The sequence below is a fragment of the Sebastes fasciatus genome, chromosome 13, assembly GCF_043250625.1.
Source record: "Sebastes fasciatus isolate fSebFas1 chromosome 13, fSebFas1.pri, whole genome shotgun sequence".
Classification (NCBI taxonomy): domain Eukaryota; kingdom Metazoa; phylum Chordata; class Actinopteri; order Perciformes; family Sebastidae; genus Sebastes; species Sebastes fasciatus.
The window spans coordinates 13,893,260-13,914,994 of NC_133807.1; the positions used below are offsets into that span (position 1 = coordinate 13,893,260).

At 45.3% G+C, this 21,735-nt stretch overlaps 1 protein-coding gene across 1 annotated transcript in view; it reads right to left on the reverse strand.

Moving 5' to 3' along the window:
- Nucleotides 1–5,402: 5,402 nt before the first annotated feature.
- prr36b (proline rich 36b) overlaps nucleotides 5,403–21,735 on the reverse strand; it is a 38,342-nt gene continuing 22,009 nt past the window's right edge. The window contains exons 4-5 of the mRNA XM_074655628.1: nucleotides 9,687–9,910; nucleotides 5,403–9,550 (exon numbers count right to left, since the gene is read on the reverse strand). Coding sequence (XP_074511729.1) covers nucleotides 6,492–9,550; nucleotides 9,687–9,910 — 3,283 coding nt within the window. The 3' untranslated portion in view covers nucleotides 5,403–6,491. The remainder of the gene's footprint in view (nucleotides 9,551–9,686; nucleotides 9,911–21,735) is intronic.

Consider the following 21,735-nt stretch of genomic DNA (forward strand, 5'->3'; position numbering starts at 1 on the left):
ATATTTTGTTCACACTTCACTATGAGGATTTTGGGGTTCATAAGTCCACAAACATGTAACTCTTATTAACAGTACTGCCACTTACCTGTATAAATACTTTGGCCTACACAATAAATAGAAGAAAAAACAAGTGCAATTTGTCATAGCTCATAGTCTCTCGTTCGAGAGAAAGTGACCGATATTTGGTCTCAGTATCTCAGGGTGTGACACATGTAAAAGGGACAACACAGTGGAGAGCGCTGCTGCTCCACAAACAACATGACAACTAAAACAGTTACAGTGCATTTCAGTAAGTAAGACAACTGAGGACTGATATTAAGTGCTTCTGGTAAGGAAACATGCTCTAAAGCGAGAGGTTACAGTGTGTGATATGCATGTCTGGGTAACAGGAATCAATGACACGGTGCATCTACAGTGTATTGGTTCTTATAAGAATAAGGAAGTTGACCTGAAATCAATTTTATATGGTCATATGATGGTCTGGGTGGGATTAAAAACATTATGAGGTGCTCACTACTACTACAGCTACTACTATCATTGAAATCCCTGTATGGCTTTAGATATGACTGCACTGTATGATATGTTATTTCTTTTTACAATATAAATACAAATCTGTCACTAAATTTCAGGCTTATGATGTAATGCATATGCGTGGTTAAAGGAACAGTTTGACATTTTGGGAAATACGCTTATTAGCTTTCTTGCCGAGAGTTAGATGAAAAGATTGATACCACTCTCATGTGCGGTTAGCTTAGCTTAGCATAAAACCTGTAAACAGGGGGAAACAGCTAGCCTGGCTCCATCCAATGGTAAGAAAATCTACTACACCCGTACCTCTAAAGGTCACTGATTAACACCCAAAGTGTGAAAACGTCAAAAGTATTTTTACGAGTTATAGGCTGGACTTTTTCTGGTCTGAGAGAGCAGTAACTTCCTGGAGTCCATACTGGTTGCCTGGCAACTCCATAACCTGTAAAACTGTGATTTGTTGTTACTACACTTCGGTTTTTGAAAGGATTAAAGGTACGTTGTGTAGGATGTGGCGGCATCTAGTGGTGTGGTTGCAGATTGCAACCGAGTACCCCTCCGCTAACTCCTCCCTTTCCAAGACAGCGGTAGCGTGAGCCGCAGAGTGCAAAACTGCGGTAATGCTGTTCTCCTCGCTCAGAGGCCATCCATACCATGATAATACTACTTTAGGAGCAATGGAAGTCAGACGGCGGCTGGCGGTACCACGATTTTACACTCTGCGGCTCACATTACCTCAGTTTCACAAGCGTGTCAGAGAACGGTGGCCTTCAGGTAATGTAAAAAAGTGAAAGCTTTGGTTTGTCCATTCTGGGCTACTGTAGAAACATGGCGGATCAACATGATGGACTCCGTGAAGAGGACCCGCTCCCTATGTAGATATGAAGGGCTCATTCTAAGCCAACGATAACACAACGATTCCTAGTTTCAGGTGATTATACACTAATGAAAACATAGTTGTGGATATATTTAACTTCTGCTAATTGATGCCCTGAAGTGTTACCCACCGTTCCTTCAAACAAACAAGATATATCATGTTAATTAGTGAGCTTTAGAGGTGCTGGTAGGTAGATTCTGTTACCTTCAGACTGAGCCAGGCTAGCTGTTTCATTTTACCAGTCTTTATGCTAAGCTAAGCTATCTGACTGCTAGCTGTAGCTTCATACCTCCATGCTAACTCTGCCAGAAAGCAACTAAGCGCATTTCCCAAAAATATTCAACTCTTCCTTTAATTAATCTCTTGATTTGTTCATTGGTTGATCTACTTGTTGATTAGTTGTCTTCAGTGCTGGGTCTCCACCTCCACCACAGTCCAGTCCCCAGGTGGGGAGCTGCCCCGGCTGTCCGGGGAGTAGCTGCTGACGGATGTGACCGTAGCGGCGGGAGGGCTGAGCTGAGGCAGCAGATCGGGCCACATGCTGCTCTCCAGGGGGCTTAAGGTACCCCCTGTCCCCACAGGGAGGAGGAGGAGAGGAGGGCAGCCTCCGTCTCCAGACAGCATCAAGGTCTGGTTGATGAGCTGCTGGACCATGTCCACCTTCTTGTTCCATTCCAGTTCCTGTGGAGGCACCGGACGCAGCTGCCTCTGGAAGTTCTGCGTGACGCTCTGGGAGGACGGCACCCTCTTCCCTACCACCTGGTTGTTCCTGTTCTGCCCTCCTCTGTCCTCGTCCTCCTCGTCGCTGGTTTCCATGGCTTCGTAGATGGTGCACAGCCCCGAGGACGGGGACAGCATGACTCCGGTGGGACTCCTCCTCAGCTGCTGCTGTTGCTGGATCTGTTTCTGCTGCATGCGGTACTGCTGCTCCAGCTCCAGCTGCCACTGCAGAACCTGACGGCGGTGTCGGTGCTCCTGCTGCTGCTGTTGCAACTGCAGCTGGAGGAGCTCCCTGCGCTGCTTCTCCAGCTGCTTCTGCTGCTCCAGCCTCAGCCGCTCCTCCTCCAGCCACTGCTTCTTCTGCCTCTCCTGTTCTTGACGGTGCTGCATCTCTCTCAGCTTCTCTTGGTGCTGCTCCAGCCTCCTTAACTGTTCTCCACCGGCGCGAGGGTCAACGCTGGTCTCTATCAAAGGAGGAGGGGGTGCGATCTTGGCGAAATGCGCCGCGACAGACGGATCAATGGGCCTCCTGTTTCCCGGGACCAATGCCAAGTAGTGGCCATTGGCTATAGGAACAGCGGTCGTGTGGTTCTGGTTGCGGTTGTCTTCCTGCGAGTGCGTTTGCAGCAAGTGATCTTCATCCGTCTTCACGTCTCCTGTGAGACAGTCAAGATCACTTGGAGCATCCATTAGAGATGCATGCATCAAACAGAACGGGTGGTGCAACCATAGACATATATACATAGACGCCGCATTGGACGCTTCAGCCCCTTGCGGCAATACGTCAACGTGGGCGCCATATTGGACCTGGCAAGGCTGGGCTATACGTTTTTCTGGATAAAAAGCACTATAATGTCTATATTTGTCAGGCGATTTCATTGAGTCGTTATTATATTAAAGGGTTTATGATCTACGTGGAGTAGAAAAATAAAGTTTTGTCTCCATTTACTTAGAATCTTGATAGTTAAGCTATAATCGGTGCTAGAAGCTCAGGAGGAAGCAGTGACGTTGGCGTATTTAACAGTTTTTCACCAAAATTTTTGGGGGAAAAAAACAAAAACATAACGCTATCTTAACGTTACTCCTCGTAGATCATAAACGTTTGAATATAAAACAACTCGTCTTGCTTTTTATCCAGAAAACGTCAACTTCCCCGTTCACTTGTATTTGTTTACGGGCAAGTCTTGCCTTATCCAATATGGCGCCCACGTTGACGTACGCTCCAGGAGTCAATGCGGCTGCTATGTATATATGTCTATGGGTACAACAACAGGGACCAGGAAGTAGAGGGTTCAGGAGAGATTTGACAAGAGGACGAAGGTGTAACGAAAAAAAAGAACGGGTCTCTCAAAACAAAGTGACACAGGAATAAATATTCTGTATCTACAAGGCAGGAAACAGAAACCAAATCATAAGGTAGTTACTGCATGATGTTTTCTCTCTAAAGTTGCATTTTCTTTAATATAACCATAGTTTTCCTTTGATTGCTTTAATAATATAAAAGGTACCACACTCATATCTGCTGCTTTGTCCTCGTTGAATGCGTCGGTTATCATGCAAGACAGCAGTCAGATGTACACAGTACAATACAGACAACAGGTATTTGAAGAGACAAATGAAAACATGGAGGACTAGACCAACAGAAACATCACAGAAATAGACTACACTAAAGTAATGTATGGTATAAAATGTACTTGTCTGGTGCCGTGCATAATCACCAAGTAATGAAAATGATGCTAGAGGCAGCTGATTCACCTTATCTCAGGTGCCCCTATGGAACTGTATATTTTCGAAAGGAAAGCAGTGGTGTCCCAAAACACACAAACCTCAAACAGGACTCATGAATATATTAACAATTTAGAAATCTATCAAAGGGGTTCTGTGAGGTTTTGAAACAGGGGTCTGGAGAGTTTTTTTTTTCCATATCAGGGTTTTGATGAGGAGGAGCAAGCAGGTCAGAGGAAGAAGGCACGAAAGGGAGAAATTGTTGTCTTCATGAGCTTCAACATTCAGATACATTCAAGTGGCTGTTTCAGTACATCTGTATGTTTGTCTATGTGTTGAATGTGTGAGTGGATGCAGACGGATCTGAGTCGCTTTCACCCTTGCATGTAGGTGTATGGTGTATATCCTGCCTCATTGTTGTTAAAGGGATAGTTTGGGTGTTTTGAAGTGGGCTTGTATGAGGTACTTATCCATAGTCAGTGTATTCCCTACAGTAGATGACGGTCAGCACGCTCCCAGTTTGGAGAAACAGACAGAAGTTACCACACCGAAGCAAAGCATTGTAGTGGATGGGGCCGGCAGCAAAACATATTTAAGCCACCTAAAAGAAAAGTCCACCTAAAAAAATTAATAATCTGGTTGCTTTGGAGAGAGCATAGATGGATAGAATGGCGTACATTTAAAATTATATAGATTTTTTTAGGTGGCTAAAATACGTTTTGCTGCTGGCCCCATCCACAACAGTACATCGCTTTGCTTCAGTGCGGTAACTCCTGTCTGCTTCTCCAAACTGGGTGTGTGCCGACCGCTATCTACTGTATGTAATACACTGACTATGGATAAGTACCTCATACAACCCCACTTCAAAACACCTGAACTATCCCTTTAAAGGTACCCTGTGAAGTTTTTGACCAGTATTAGTGCTATGGAGAAATGTTTTTACTAGTGGGTCCCTTGTTTGTTTGCGGAAGTATGTGGCTTTCTTGTTTTATGTGATTCCTCTGGTTGACAGTTAGTGGCTGTGGATAAAGCAACAACAAACGTAGCAATGCACTAATAAAGGCAAAGAAGAATACGACTGCAAGCTAGCAGACATTCAAAATATTCCGCTTTTTAAGTGTTTTATGAGAAGGGGAATACATTCAACATGTTTGTTGGAGCTCAAGGGTACACGCAATGCGTTTTGGTGAAACCTCCACATGGTACCTTTAAGTGAGCGCCACCTGCCGAGGATGTGGTCTGAATGTGATGTTGGTCACCTTGTGTAGAATCTGTAAATGTCATGAAGGCATATAAACATGCTGGAGAACAGGGAGGCACGGGGTCACCATTCGGATTACCTCTTTGATTCGACCAAAATTCCATTTTTAGATACAACACCATTGTACAACGCTGCATCACTTCCTGTTTACCCGTTATTCCCATGGTGAAGAGTAGGAGACGCCATGGGAAATTAGTCGTGTAAACACACAAATACACAGCGACTCGGGACACGAGGACAGTAAGTTCAGGCATGCTGGATCCATAGGGAAAATAAGAAACAGGAACAAAATGCCTTGCAATGATGTTTTAATGGAATTTTGAAAGATAACCTAGTGTGAACCATTCATCGATGAACATGTCTAGTGTGTTTCAAATTCAACGTAGTACACAGTCTTTTATGTTAGTTAAACATGCAATATACTGTTGAAATAGTAAACCAAACGCTCACTATGAAAACGTTTCAGTGAGTGTAAATCTCAACTGTGACAGCGATGTAGAGCGATGCAGGGTCTCATCACAAATAATAGGCTAGTTGTTAGTCACTCCTGGAACACAAATGATCAGCTAACTGAGGCCTGAAGCTTATAGCCACTTAAAACCAAATGCCTGAAACACATACTGTACGTGACTGCACGTTATATACCTTAACAACCTATGCAAAGAGTGTAGAGCCTCTTGAAGCACACATTAAAAACTTCACCAACTGCAATCTAATACTCCCACACCTACCTCGACATATCTGCTGTGTTAATATCTAGCCTTTATTTTGATAGCTAAAAAGCCTTGAAACAAACTTCTAAAAAGGAGCATGTGACTATCGCTATGGTGCTGTTGAACATGAAGCGTGTGTACACGGGGTAGGGAGGACCAGGTTTCAACAGAAAACGAACAACAAATAAGCAAGTACAAAACAAAAAAAAAATCATTGACATTTTGTTCGGTAAAAACAGTAGGATAAATACACAATGAGTCCATTTCATTCCATCTGTTTTTTTTCTTCTTTTTTTCAGTTTAAAAGCTCAGTCACAGTGGACCAATCAGTCAATACCCCATCAGGGGCTACAGAATATGCAGTGTTACTTAAAAAGAACATTCTACTAGAAAATGGTAGTAGCTATTGTACATAAAGGAGTTTAAGCCATACACTCATAACCACCATGATCATAACAGTATGAAAGAGGGAGGCTTCATTTAAAAATTGCTACAGTCGGTTTTTTCTCCATCTCCTTTGTTTATTTTTTTAAAATCTTTTCCTACAATCTGGCTCTCCTTTTTTTTTCTTTTCTAAGCCGTCTAACCCAACTGGAGAGAAAACAAACAACAGGTAACGGGGGAGGGTTGCGGGGAAAAGGTGCATTCCAGGGGTAATAGGAGGGACTTATACATTACCTGCCAGAAAACTATCAGTCTTATCACATATGGTAGAGTAGTAGGGTGGCTGGCTGTCGCCGGTGTCTTCGGATTCCATGGCCCCGAGGTGGCGGCTGGGCTCCAACGGGTCGACCTCCTCCAGGTGGTCTGCTGCGATCTTTCCTCCCAGCATGTAGTGGTGCTCATCTAGACTGCTAGGCTGGTTGTCTCCGTGGTGGCCCAAGGGCATCAGGTCCACGGGTCTGCCGAACAGGTCCTCCGTCTGGGCGGCGGCAGCGGCTGATGGCAGGGTCAGCTCCTTGATGAAGGAGGGGTCCTTGGCCTCCTCCGGCAGCTGTTCCTCGTTCTCCAGGGAGAAGATCCCCGGGCTCTTTCCGCAGCTCTCGGCCATGGAGTGGGCGTTTGAGTTGGACGTGGTGCAGTCGAAGCCGTAAGACGCCACCGAGTTGGCTGACTGAGGGGTGGTCCCGCCTCCGTCCTCTTCGCCCTCTCCGGCTGGGGCGTCCCCCGCCTCCTCGTCCTCGTCGAGAGCGGGCAGGCTGCAGGTGGGAGGAGGGCTTTCGAATCCGGCGCTCTCATCCATCATCGGCGGTGCGTCAGGATCGTTTATTTGCATCTCGCCCTCTGTGTCGCTGGCCTCGTCTCCTGAGGTGGAGGGGGAAGACGGGGCGGACGCCGGGGCGGTCGGAGGTCCAGTTCCTAGGACCTCGTCGGCAGGGAGCGTCTCAGCCTCCTCCTCTTCTCCGTCACCTTTCTCCAAGTGGATACCCAGGTCCTGCTCCATGTCGGGCTGGACTGAAGAAGGCACCGGGGTGTGCTGTTTGTCAGAACGGGACTCCACGCCAGAGCTGCTGTCGTAGTCACGGAGTTCCTCTGGCGTGCTTGTCTCGCTGCTGCTGTGGGCGGCCAGAGCTGCGCCGGGCTGGGACATGCCTGCAGCTGGAGCAGCGAATAGGACATGAGCCTCCTCATCTGCTGAGCTCTTCATCTCCTCGTGGGCCGACTGATGCTGCTCTGACTTAGGAGTAAAGGAAGGGGCACTGGGGTCCAAACACGTCTTGGCAGGAGACAGGATGGGCGTTTCGGATTCAGCCGCATCGTGGTCAGAAATGGGGCTGGGGGAGGAGACGGCGAGCAGCGAGCCTGGTTGAGCCCAGGTATCACAGAAGGGGTTGGTCTGTCCCCAGGAGGAGGTAGGGGGGACGCAAGGCGGAGGACCAGAGCGATTCAGGTTGTCCAAACGCTCCTCCTCATTAAAGTCATCTTCGTCCACATTCCCACAGCTCTCCGTCACACCTTCACTGTGCATCTCTACGTCCTCGTCCTCCTCGTCCTCCTCGTGCTCCCGCTGCTGGAACGCTTTCTGATGCTCCTCTACTCTCTCTGAACTCAGGTCCATTTCGTCCACCCGCTCGTCCTCCTCGTCCTCATCTTCCTCTTCCTCATTGGCCAGAGTTTCCACGTTGGGGGAACCCATGAGATTGCCGTCTCCCTCGGAGCCGCGGAGGCTCGAGTCGACCAGGGCGTCGGAGCTCTGGGTGCCCTCCAGTATCGCGGTGTGCTGGGCGCTGCTGAGGTCAGACACGCCCTGCTGCCGACTGCTGGTGCAGCTGCTCAGGTCCTCGGAGTCCATCCCGTCGTCGGCGTGCCACCCTGCGGAACCACCGAAGGCCGAGGACCTCACTTGGAACTCCTCGGAGGGCTGAGACGTGCTCATTTCGGTGACCAAGGATGAAGGCTGGTGGCCTAGTCTCCTCTGTTCCTCATCTTCGTCATCCTCCTCCTCATCATCATCCTCATTGATCTCCTCGTCAGCCTTTTCCACTGCCACCTCCTTCTCATGAGGGGAGATCAGGTCCCTGGGGGCGAAATCATCCATGGGCGAGGTGCCCAACAAGTGGGGTTGTGCCATCATGCTGAAGGCCGCTGCAGATGGAGATGTGGAGGTAAACAGGTTCTCCTTCTCTTCTTCTTCTTCTTCTTCTTCTTCTTCTTCTTCCTCCTCCTCCTCTTCCTCCTCCCTTGTCTTCTGTGCCTCAAACTGATCTTTATTCTCCTTCTCCTCTTCTGTGTGGAAGTTCATCATGTTGACGAGGCTCTGGGGAGCAAAGTCAGACGGAGCTTGGGCCGGGTTCCTGTCCCAGGGATCAGACTGGACATGCATGTCCAGCAGAGGAGAGGCATCGTGTGGCTCTCTGATGGGGGACACGGGGCCCGGTGGGGAACAGGGAGGAGACATGACAGTAGTTCCCAGGGAAGGAACTGAGTCGTTGGCAGACTCCTCGAATTTGAAGAGGTCCAGCTGAGCTGACAGCTGAACACCGGAGGCTGCTTCGTGGACTGGTTCAGCTCCTAGATCTGCCTCTGCTGATGACTGAGACAGTGGTTCTGGGAGGGGTTCGGGAGATGGTTCTCGTACTTGTATAGGTTCCGGTGTCAGTTCTCGTACTGGCTCTGGTGTTGGATCCCGTGTTGGCTCTGGTGTTGGATCCCGTACTGGCTCTGGTGTTGGTTCCCGTACTGACTCTGGTGTTGGTTCCCGTACTGACTCTGGTGTTAGTTCTAACACTGGTGGTGAAGAGGGTTTGGGTTCTGAAGTTTTTTCATTCTGGCTGGACATCAGTTCTGGTGCTACTGCAGCAGCTGGCTCCGCAGCTGGTTCTGGTTCCACTGGCCCTGCAACGGCAGCTGCCGCAGTAGCGATAGCTGCGGCGGCAGCCACAGCAGCAGCGACTTCCTTTCCAGATTCTCCAATAGTTGCAACTTTGGGGCCTCGTTTCACTGGAGTCGGGGTGCTGCTGCCCACCGCTTTCTTAGGGGTGGAGGTCTTGGCTGCAGCTGTTTTGGAGCCAGTGGTCTTGGAAGGAGTGGGCTTACTGTCTGTTTTGGAGCGGGTGGGTGTCTTTGTGTCGGCAGCCTTACTAGCAGCGGGTTTTTTGGCGGTGACGTCTGATTTTGAGGCTGATTTGGGGGTGTCGGGTTTTGCTGACTTCGTTGTAGAGGAAGGGCGGGTGAGGGGGGACTCTGCAGGCTTTTTGGGTGCTGGAGTGGCTGGTTTGGTAACATCTGGGGGGAAAAACACAGCATAAGGAATGGTTAAATAATTATATAATTAAACTAAACTACTAAAGAAAAAAAGCCTTATATATGCTTGCTTGTGCATCCCTGCTCACAACAATATCCGTTTTTTGTTTTTTTTTACCTTTTTTCACAGGGGTTATATTCCTGGCTGTTTGTGATGCTGGAGCTTTGCCACCAGAGGGGGTAGTGGAGGTTAGTCTGGAGGCAGGAGGCTTGGCGGTGGTGGTGGAGGAGGTTTTAGGGGTGGCAGTTTTGGCTGTAGCTGGGGAGCTCTTGGGTGTGGTAGTGGGTGGCCGGGTTGAGCCTGTGGCAGGACGAGGTGATGCTGCTGTGCCGGGTGTAGGCCTGGAGAAATAACACAAAGAAGAAGGTTGAGATATACTGAGAAGTACAACAGCATAGAGATCTGGGACATAGAAACAATGTCAGCTAAGTGTGCGTACGTTTTTCACATCATGAATATCTCTCCGCTGGTCTACTCTAGGCGCACTCATTCAATATCCCCATGAGACAGACATATTTAAGTGAGCTCAACAAGATGGTTATTTCCTTATTTCAATAAAAAAAAGACATGAAGATTAATTGAAGGTGACGTTTGAGTTGTCAGGCCACAGCTAGGGGCCAACATGTGGTGGTCAGCCCTGTACTATAAGTGTCTCAGAATGGTTCTGACAGGGCGCAAGACTTTGTCGTGTCACTCGTTATTCACTTCTACTGCCAGAGGATACCCACAGAAACAGCACAGACATGAGCAAAATTGCTCGCATAGATTTAAAGACTAAAAACCAATACATGCAGCGATAAGGAGAGGATAGGCTGTTCTTAATGACAGCCAAGGCCCCGACCTAGATAGCCTTTCACAGATGTGGCATCAGCCCAAATCCAGTACTAGTGTACTTGTAAACATGTTCACACAAGGAACCCAACACTGAAGTATACCCTTTCAAAGATAAGAGGGTAGACTGACAGCCCTCATTATTATTGATTCAAAACTCTGCTAGGACCAGAAGGAGAAAACACATTACAGCTATTTTAAAGGGGACATATTATGCTCATTTCCAGGTTTATACTTGTATTTTGGGTTTTTACTAGAACGAATGTTGACATGCTTTAATGTTCATAAAACCCAAATCGGTTCTTTATTTGTTGTTGTCTTATTAATGGCTTCTTCAGTCATCTGTAAACATATTGAATTGCACTAACCTGTATGAAAGGTGCTAAAAAATAAAGTTTGATAGATTGATTGATTATAACGACTATGAGCAAATAGGATGTGGTGAGGAACTTGCATTTACTAAATAATAAATTCATTCTGTCTTCAGTTTGGCAGCATCTGAGGCCCAGGCCCATGACAAACTCCCCTGAGGGAATAAGAAGTGAAGCAGTCTGGGAGGTGAGTCATGACGGACCCCAGAGAGGCATCCCAACCCCAGTCAACCCCGTCCCTGATCTCCTGTCTATACCCCCTCCCCACAAGGGAATGACACTGGGGCATTATGCATCAGCCTGCCTGTTCTGGCGGCCTGCCTGCCTGGCCCAGAAGCTGGCTTCTATGTCACATCTGAGCAAAGTAACCTACATCTAGTAGTCCTGACAAGGCTGTGGTGTGCAATCTCCTTGGCCCACACTACACTAACTGCATGTTTCTAAATAAAGAATTGAGCTAGTACTGGCAGAAAGAGAACAGGGAGGTAGCGGGAAGATGGCTGGGACCATGTTAATCTTTAATACTGAAAGGAGAACAAAAATAACTTCTCCAAATCCCCCAGTTGGAGCCTTGGGCTGTGTTAAAAGCACACTCATGCTGTAAGGGAAATGACGAAGTGCGTGCTATTCACAACCTGGCCAATGTAACGGAATAAGGTTTGGTAACATGAAATGAGATTAAAGCCAGGGAGCGACGGATGGCAACACAATCGGGGTGTGGTCATGTCAGAAGTTCAAACAAGCTTTTACGGCTGTTCAGCACCATTTAGACTTGGCTTTGGGGTAGTGAAAGGTGTGTTACTCATACTGAGGTTGTTGGATCATGTCGATGCAGTTTTTACTAATCTAAAACCCATAAAAATGTGACTATGGAAAACCACTAACAGACTCATCGGTGACACATTGATTTACTGTGCATTTACTGGAAAGTCTGAAGGGCTGATGATGAGGAAATTTGCTAGTAAATGCGCTAGTGTTCTTGAAGCGAAACAATGCCCTCTCATTACTTTGTAATAGAGACAATAAAAACGATTATCATCTGGAACAGTGGTGAAATGCAATAGGCCAAAGTTGCACCAAATCTTGGCAGAACTGTAGTGCTAGCTAAGGGAAAACTTTTTTAGGGGAAAAAAAATAAAATCACTTTCTTCAATTAGACAGTTTAGTCTGAGCAGCGCTCGAAGTTAAGGCTGTCCCGTTGTCCTGAGAACAATAAAAAGCACCTGGGAAACAAAGATACAGTGTCTGGGACAATTCTGGGACAGTAGAGAAACATATCATTACAAATTAAATTATTACATCCAGGCTTTGACACACCTTGAACACTTGAAGTCCCGCCTTTTCTTCTGTAACGTGGTGATGTCACCATATAACATATTTTGCCTAGTGGCTAGCTTGGCACACCCTCAAACAAAGCTAGTTATAGCGTAGCTGAAGCGGGGTCCAAAGAGTTTGATTTGGTTGACCAATCACAACAGTGGACCAGTTGACCAATCAGAGCAGAGTTTTTTGGAGGTGGGTGGGGGCAGGAGCTCAAACACAGCGTTTCAGACAAAGGGTGAAAAGAGGTAGCCGGAATGAGAAAAATAAAGCGTTTTGTTTTTTTGCGGTGAAATCTCAGTCATCATTATTAAACGTCAGAAGGATGATCAGTGATTAATTTATAGCGCTCATATTTAAAGAGTCTTTACAAATGGCCAGAGTAAGTCAATGAAGTGACGCGAATTAACTCGCACATTTTCTAATGCATAGATTATAATGAAACTAAACTATATTTATTATGTAGAATAAAAACAAACAAACTTGATTTGGGACATTGGTTCGTAAGTCTGGGACAGTTGGAAGTCGGAGCAAATACATTTCATCTAAAATGTCTCCTCTATAACATTCTCGACAGCAAGGCTCTGAGTCCTAAACTTAAATTGGGAAACGTTGAATGAGATGTTAAGTTTTTAAGCCTAAAATTGGTCGCCGATGAACAAGATGTTAAAAGGTGAAATGAGAATAAGCTCTTGAAAAAAAAAAACGTTTGAGTCTGTGGTGCCTGAATTAGAGAGTAAAAGATAAGATTACAGGGAGAGGAGAATGGGGCGACTTAATAGATTCAGAACCTGGTATTAGAGATGAAGTATGCTGAGGGGATCTTCAGAGAGAGCATTCGCAATAATCTGTCTGATAAATGGAATACGGATAATCCAAGAAGACAGCATTACTTTAGAGAGCGCTGGAAATTAACCAGGCCACTGGGAAAGAAGGAGGGAAGAAGGAGATAGAGAGAAAGAGATAATATTCATCCGATTACACATTATCTCATATCAATGTCTTCTTCTTCCTCATCAGAGAAGGCAGTCCGCACAGACGAAAACCTATTACAGTGTTTAAGTGACCAGTCCACAGTAAAATAAGCTCTTGTGTTGTGAGATCAGTAGTAGTTTATGGTGACAATGCCTCAATACAGTGATGCATTGATGAATTATTTGAAGCGTCCATTCATTCTGTAATTGAGCTCAGCTGAATGACAGAGAAGCCTGTAGGAGCCATTGTAGTCTTTAAACGATGCTACTTTAACTCAACGGGCAGCTTGTAGACAGCTGTGTTCACTGTTCATATTTCACCCCAGGCCTTGCTGAGAGAAATAACACTATAAATCGGGGTTAAAGCAAATGTTGGACAGAAAGCCCAGATATGCACTGGAGCTGAAAAATCTCACGGCTGTTAGTTGCTACAGGCGCACTGAGGCACAACGCAAAATACTTAAAGTTCGCCTGAGGAGCATTAACAACAATCTAGCAACAACAATCTCCACATTTCCTCAATCATCGGTGCCGACAACTGGATTGCTGTGTGTAAAAATGAAAAAACATGGTCGCCTGCTGGTGCGGCTTTGATGCGATACAACAAGAGTCAGGCTATGATTTAAATAATGAGATGCACCATGAAAGGGGCAAATGAGTAAGCAAGCATGCAGGCAGACATCTTCCCTGCAGCAAAGGCGACAAACGGTGGTGGATGGTGGAAGGCCCTCCCTCCTCTCAAGATGAGCAGCAAATTAAAGATGATGCTGTGATAATTAAGCACCAGAAACATGGAGGCAGGGTCTTCACACTGGTTTAAGTGGCCTCTCAGGAAGGATACAGTCATGTGACAAAGGATGCTTAGGAAATGTTATTGTTGAATTGTTGAATCTGATAAGAGATCTCCTCTCTAAATGTGATCATCCCTTTCCTAATGTTTCTTTATGGGACAATAGGAGCTCACTGTGTTAGGCCTGAGGCACAGGGGTGTCTGCTTGCTCCACAGCAGCAGCAAAGCTGAAAGTGCAGCCCCCAGCGTCATGGATGTGTAAAGAGAACTGGATACAGCGCTGGAGGCGGGGCACCGTTCATTCCTTGCTTAGTGGCACACAAAGCCAAAATGGTTCGACTGCCGAGTGATAAAATACCCGGATCATCTGGGGATCTTCCGCATCCATTGGGCCCATAGAGAAGGCGCAGTGGCGTTTCCTTTAACTCCGCCTCCCAGCCCTCGGTCCAGCCTCGGTCTGGGTCTCATTCACATTTACGGAGGAAGGAAATAACTCTGGATTCAAATATTAGTGCATTTTACATCTTTTAGCACCTAATAATTTAAAGGGCTATTCAAGTGTTCGCACTGGGAAGTTGATTCACCGCCCGGTGGACGGTGAAACATTTTAAGTGACAAATAGGTGATGCCACTGCTGAATCTCGTTTAATTTCAGAACTAGATCGCCTAGTTTGACAGCTTGGTCCGAGTTTCGTGAGCCGGACGCTTTGCGCTGGACGGGCTCATTTGCATAAAGGACTGTTTTCCACGTTTACATTTTGAAAGAGCAACGGCCAATGAGGAAACTCCAACACTTGGCGGACCAATCATGTAACTTCATCACTCAGTGACAGACTTTTGCCTTTGTAGGGCTGGCCCTCTGTGGTCCAGCCAAAAATGTCGATCAGTGTTTCCCAAAGCTCAAGATGACAAATGTCTTGTTTTGTCCACAGCTCAAAGATATTCAGTTTACTGTCATAGAGAAGTAAAGAAACCAGAAAATATTCACATTTAAGAAACTGGAATCAGAGAATTTTTACTTCTTTTTCTATTTTTTAAATACTCAAACTGATTAATTGATTATCAAAATAGTTAGCAATTGATTTATTAGTTAACAACTAATCGATTAACTGTTGCAGCAGAGCATCTATATAGTCTGTACAAAATATTAAATAATGCAGTTGTAGCCAACATCTATTAAAATGTTTCATTAAATCTACATCAGTCACGTAGGTAGATATGTATGTACAATGAAGTGAATTTATTAGAGAAGGAAGGAAGAGACAATTAAAAAAGGGAATGTTTAAAAGAGGTCGCAATATTTTTTTCATATATGTTCAGCTTTGAAAATAGAACAGCTGATATGTAGGTCTGGCACAAAGAAAAAAAAATGCTGCTTCTCACAAATCGTACATCTATCACATGTCTGCAGCATGAGTGAACACCCACAAACACACCCATGCACACTCAAACCTTTGTCTCCCACTCAAACATGCACGCCTCCTTCTGTCCCTCTTTCCATCCCTCTCTCCCACTCGTTCCCACTAAATCCATTTGGTAATTGGCTCTGCGGCTGCACCTCTATAAAACCATGGCAGCGGAAGACTGCATCACAGAGTCATCTGCCACACCCAAAGTGGGACGGAGGATTTACAGCCTGCGCAACATGTCGTCGTCCACTTCACGCCGGACTCTGGTACAGTGTCTGGGGCGAGGACCCTGAATGCTGCTCACCCCACACACACACACACACACACACACACACACACACACACACACACACACACACACACACACACACACACACACACACACTAGTGCTGGATCATTACATTACACAGCAGTCATTTGTTAGATCATGAGGAGCATTCACTCCAATGCAATAAAACTTTATCATCCCTGAGGGACCATCAGTGAGGAACATAGCATGACTAATGTGGGAACATGGCTGGCTGAGAGGTTGGCAAAAAAAGTGATGGCAAAAATGGAAAACCACCTGATCGCCTGACAGCGAGCTCGTCCTATTTCCTCCTCTGAGTTTGGACTGAATACCCTTCCTATGTCCTCTAATCTATAAGGCAATATTACCCTCTGCCTCCCGCAGAGATACCCTCTGGTCCTCCGCTTATTTTTTCCCCACCTCTGCCTCTCCCTCACACACAACTCGCGCTCTCTGCATGCACAGCCCTCACACTCCGTATGTATCTCTGGCAGCAGTGATGGCAGCTCAGCGGGGACGCATGACTTATTCAGCCATGTAGCTTCCATACTCCACTGCCACCATTTTTGTTTCACTTCACTGTGCTGCATCGGCAGACCGCGGGAGAAGGCAGCTCAGCGGCACGTGCGCACGTACCACGTGTTCGTATATGCCTCCCCCCTCACCCCCCCCCTTTACCTCCACATCACACTGAGTAATATACCGGCGAATGAACACATGCCCAGCATTCTAATTGCATGCCGCTCCTACTATGCAGGCGTCCATATACAGTATACAGTACGTACATCCACTGAAGCACCTATATAGCGAATTCACAGTGTGCTGTGGTGTTGTCTGCATGCCGCATACCAGTCCCCGATTATCAATGCATAATTGGACCGTCTTTGCAGCTGCCCAAGAAAGACAAAAATTGGTACATATTCATGTACACAAGCGGACACATGAACTGTTATATATCCCAGCACACATACACATGAAGTTCAAACGACCCAGTCTCCATTTGCACACTAATCAAGTGGCGTGCTGTGGGCAATTGGCTTCAAACAGCCGGTGCACACACATTCGCATTCTCACGTTCTACCCACACCAACATCTTCACTTTAGTTGTTATACACGCGTCACTACACAGTCCTAACCTATGGTGCATAAACAATACATCAGCATCGACTCAGCTTCAACGCCCTCACTGACCCGTTGATGTCTTTGTAGACAGGTAAAGTGCACTGTGTGAGAGGAGCTGCTTTCTTAGCTAGTGAGATGCTGTGACAATTTAAGGACGGGGAGTGATTGACGCACCTCATTTTCAACGAGATCGGGCAGGTAGGAGGATGCGGGCAATTTAACAGGCGGAGCGACAAGCGGCCGTAATCCGCAGCCCGCGTAATCCGCGGTCATGCTCGTTTTACGCACATGCACACGCCCCGCCCGCTGCCAGAGTTCAATTGTCTTGAACTTTTGTTCTCGTGACGGGCAATGCAAATCAATGGACGAGAGACTGATCCTTGCCGTTTGTGAGTTCCCTGAAAAATAACTGTTTTCTAAACACGTATCGGGACATCAACAAAAGGGCTTTCACATGGCAGAGCATCAGCGCAAGACTGGATGTATCAGGTAACGTATAGTAATAACTTAAGATAGCTAAATTAGCATCGTCATAACATTATAGCCTATCAACAGTAACAGTCTGTGGTTGGCATCAAAGATTAGGATTACCACTATATGTCAACAAATCCACCTGGGATTAGGGATCTATATATACAGTATATCGGAGGTTGCAGCGGGCTCAGTTTTAAAGACAGACTGAAGATACTGGTATCATATGAAACTAGAAAACCTATCTTTATAAATAAACCTATACTAGCTTGTCACGAAGGAGGCTAAAGAATGCTCCAAATTTACGCTACATTTTGGCGAGGAAAAACAGGCATGGCCATTTTCAAAGGGGTCCCTTGACCTCTGACCTCAAGATATGAGAATGAAAATGGGTTCAATGGGTACCCACGAGTCTCCCCTTTACAGACATGCCCACTTTATGATAATCACAAGCAGTTTGGGGCAAGTCATAGTCAAGTCAGCACACTGACACACTGACAGCTGTTGTTGCCTGTTAATCACGATTAACTATGGACAATAATGTGATAATTGAGATTAAATATTTTAAGTAATGACAGCCCTAATATATATGATACCATATACAGTAGTGCACAGAATCTGTTTCCATGGTTACCAAACATAAAGCGCCTGGTGTTTACACATGGATTGCTCGTCTTCCTGTCTATTCACTTGAGGAGCTCAGTACCAAGATCCAAGCGGGCACGGGTACGCCTGTCGCTTACCGTCTGAATAGACCTTAAGACTATACACAGAAAAGGCTACCTATCTTACAACTAAAACTGTATTTTTTTTTATATACATGAGCTTTCAAACTCGTCAAAAGTCTGTTTTCAAAAAAGGTTGGCTGTGCATAATGTCCCAATAAAAGAGCCACACAAAGAATGAGCCATAATAAAGAGTCACTGGCATCAACAGCTAAAAAAACCTGATTTAATTAGGCTAAAACCTCTAGCTGAACAGGAGGAACAAAACACTTGCGAGCGGCCTTAAATTAGATTGACGTCACTTAGTGAACCTGCATTTGCTCTGCACTTTTATTTGTCTGATAACTGGAACCTGCTGCAGATGGAATTAAATCAATTGAGCCAATTGAATAACAGAGTAAATTGAGAGACTGTGTGTGTGTGTGTGTGTGTGTGTGTGTGCATGTGTGTGTGTGACAGCACCAGCAGAAGCAGGGTGTGTCTGATATGGCAATTAATGTGTTCATCTATCTCTCTACCACTCTGCTGATAGCAGGCCTCAATTAAGGATTGAGGGAGGTTGGAAAAGGGCAAAATCTAATTAAAGCAGAAATTGATGACCCTGTCAAAGCACATCACATATACAAATGCTGACGTGTGCACACACACACACACACACACACACACACACACACACACACACTTTACAAAGTATGCCTACAAGCGTACGTGGTACTGTCAGAGGAACCTATCGTCAGTAATGGTTATACGTCTCTCGTGGGGATTCTACTGCAGATAAATCCTTCTCTAGGCTACACATCCTCTATGTGTAACACATTTTACTGACTCATACACTAGCACCACAAAATACTGCATATAAAGTGCACTTAGACACACACAGTAATAATCCAATCTTAACCTGATTAGCCTCGGCTGTATTTCAGCTCAGTGTTTTTGACAAATTTGCTCATTAGTCTTTGTATTTAAAAGCCCGGCTAGTCACTTAATGAGTGTTCTATGAGTACAACGAGGGCAGCGTGGGAGCATGAGCAGGGCATTGACTTACTGATGAGGGGTGAAAAGGGGCTATTGATAGGACACATACAAGCTCTTCTTGTCCCTAACTTGGAGTCATACAGTTCAGGGTCCTACAATTAACACTGTGGTTAGGGATGTCACAATAACCGGAATATTGCCATACAGCGCTATTCATAAAACAACCGCAAGGGATGGCAAGCAACCGCCACAACCGCTATGCCTATTTTCACGTGTTTTTTTTTTAACTCTTTGCAATGGGAGCGTTGTGTATTTGAACTATGCGACAAACGTCAACAGCATGACGAGGCGTTGAGCGCTGCACGTATGGGTTTTTTTCTGGTCGCCGAGAGTTGAAAAATGTTCAACTTTGGGTAAAACGCTGCGTTCTGTCACTTTTTTAACACGTCGTCCAATTACAATGGAGGATGGGCGGGACAAATACCACAAAGACCAACAGTCACATCATACATGTAGGCTAAAAGTGCAGAACAACAACAATAATGGAGGAGAAATTAATACATATAGACCGGCGGGTTCGTCTTCTCTCCCTATGTGCTTCAGCCTTCCTTCATCCAGAGCAATTTTTACTTCCGCGCATATTCCGTATCATAGCAACCAGACGCAACCAAAGCGTCCCAGCTGACAAAAAAAACGCTGCGCCTCATTGCCCTTCTGTGTTCTGCATTTGACAAAAAAAAGGATTTAAAACTGTAGTCTTTGTCATTTAAAAAGCAACATAAATGTAATAATAGCCTAACAATAAAGCTTATTTTTATAGCACTAAAATCAGGATAAATGAAGTTATTTGCAAAAAAAAGAAAGAAATTGCAATAATACCACATATCAAGCTGTTGAGCCAATCATTATTACAGCAGGGGAAATCTAACTGTGGTCTGGAAGTGTTGATCTGAACTCCAATAGTGGTGATTTTGCTTTGTGGTATTTTATATCCAAAGAAGTGGTGATGTTCCATGTTCCAATGAGAACTGGGTGAACATGTAAAGTTTGTCAGTAGTTGTGAATGAAATCACCGTGACAGTTCATAAAGGTCGCACAATGAGCGTTCTGTACTACAGCGGCGATTACTAGCATGCCCTTGTGTAATACTATTAATTAGATGTTTGCACATCAACCGTTGTATAAAGCTGTAATCTGAGTGTAATCTCAACAATCCAACTGCTACCCCTGGCACGTGGAGTGAGTGTGGGTGGGTGTGTGTGTGTGTGTGTGTGTGTGTGTGTGTGTGTGTTGGGTGGTGACCTAAGGGATTTTCATGGGAAACGCCTTGCTGCCAGGAAGAGGGAAGTGGCTGGCAACTTAGTCTAACGTTAGTCTATTGGCAATGACTGAAAAGAGAAGAAAATAAAAAAATGATATACTTGTGATGGCATCTTTTAGCTTTTTTGTTATGTATGTACAGTATATTCCATATCTCAATCAGTGCTGTCACCTGTTCAGTTAGATTTCTGATGCCAACAACAATTTTCATAATTGACAGCTCAAAAATCATCTGGTACCAACATATCGGCAGAAATGTTTCACATAAACCCGTAACATAAACAAAGATCCCTTAAATTTGGTGTTTGGCTTGTCAGAAATCTTTGGTGGACAAACTATGTAATGTTACTTTCAGCAAAGAAGCAAATAAGCATAAATTTCCAAAACGTCAAACTATCCCTTTTAGTGTTGTCACGATACCAAAATTATGACTTTGACACAATACCATGCCTAAATATCTCGATAGCGATATTGAAACGATACCACGGCAAAAAACTAAAACATCAAGAAAAGTAATGGAATAATAGATGCCAGAACATGGAATATGTCAAGAATATAAGTCATGAATATGCGATTTCTTTGATAGTTAACTTCATATTTGCAACCGGATATCACATATTCTCCAACAGCATTTAATAAGGATTTGTTTTGTAAAACAACGCCGGTGCATCAGTAACAGTTCAGGCGGAGAGTGGTACTGCAGCACAGGAGACGGCGAGAGGCTTCCTAAACAAAAACCCACAAAATGATAATAAATTCAGATGAAGTTCTGTGAGAAGTTGATGAGGGAAAAGCAGCTAAAGTCAGGAAGACACCACAGTAACTGTAGAAAGTGCTGTGTTGTGTCGAAATGGTGTGAAGAGAACCACTCTCGCCGGACTACTTTTCCTTTCCGTCCACGAAACACGGCAAAATATACTTCAACACGTCCTCTTTAGTAGATTATGTGTTTGCCGAATTACAGGAGATGCTTGGATAGATTCAGAAAAGATGGTGAATCTAATTTAATTGGTACATTTGTTATTAGAGCCGCGCTGTTATTTTCCTGGTTTATTTGAACGGAGTTCTGCTGATACAGACGCCTGCTTCCACCCGCAGCAAAGTTAACACCGCCCGCTCCTCTAAATGCCAATCTTTAAAGAAAAGCGCTGCGCAAACACTACCCTGCTGTCGCACATCGCCTCAACTCATAGGAAATAGCCTACGGCTGTTGTTCTTTAATAAAATGGGGTATCATACCGTTTTTAACGGCAGGGTTTTGCGATACCTTTCCAGTATCGGTATACCGTGCAACACTAATCCCTTTAAGCATCTTCCTTTGATTGCTTGCAGTGTGTGGCTGTTTTCCTGCTTTCTATTTGTTATAACAACTTTGCTACAAATGGTCCAATCTGTTTGACGCAAGTGTTTCTGACTGAACAATGTGTCTACACAGACATAGCAACATGGTGACATAACACATCATACCACACACCATGGTGGCATAGCAGCGAGGAAGAAAGACGCTATTGCTCCGACAAACAAACAAACAAACAAACAAGAAGCGGAGGCAGCGGGATGAGCCCCTG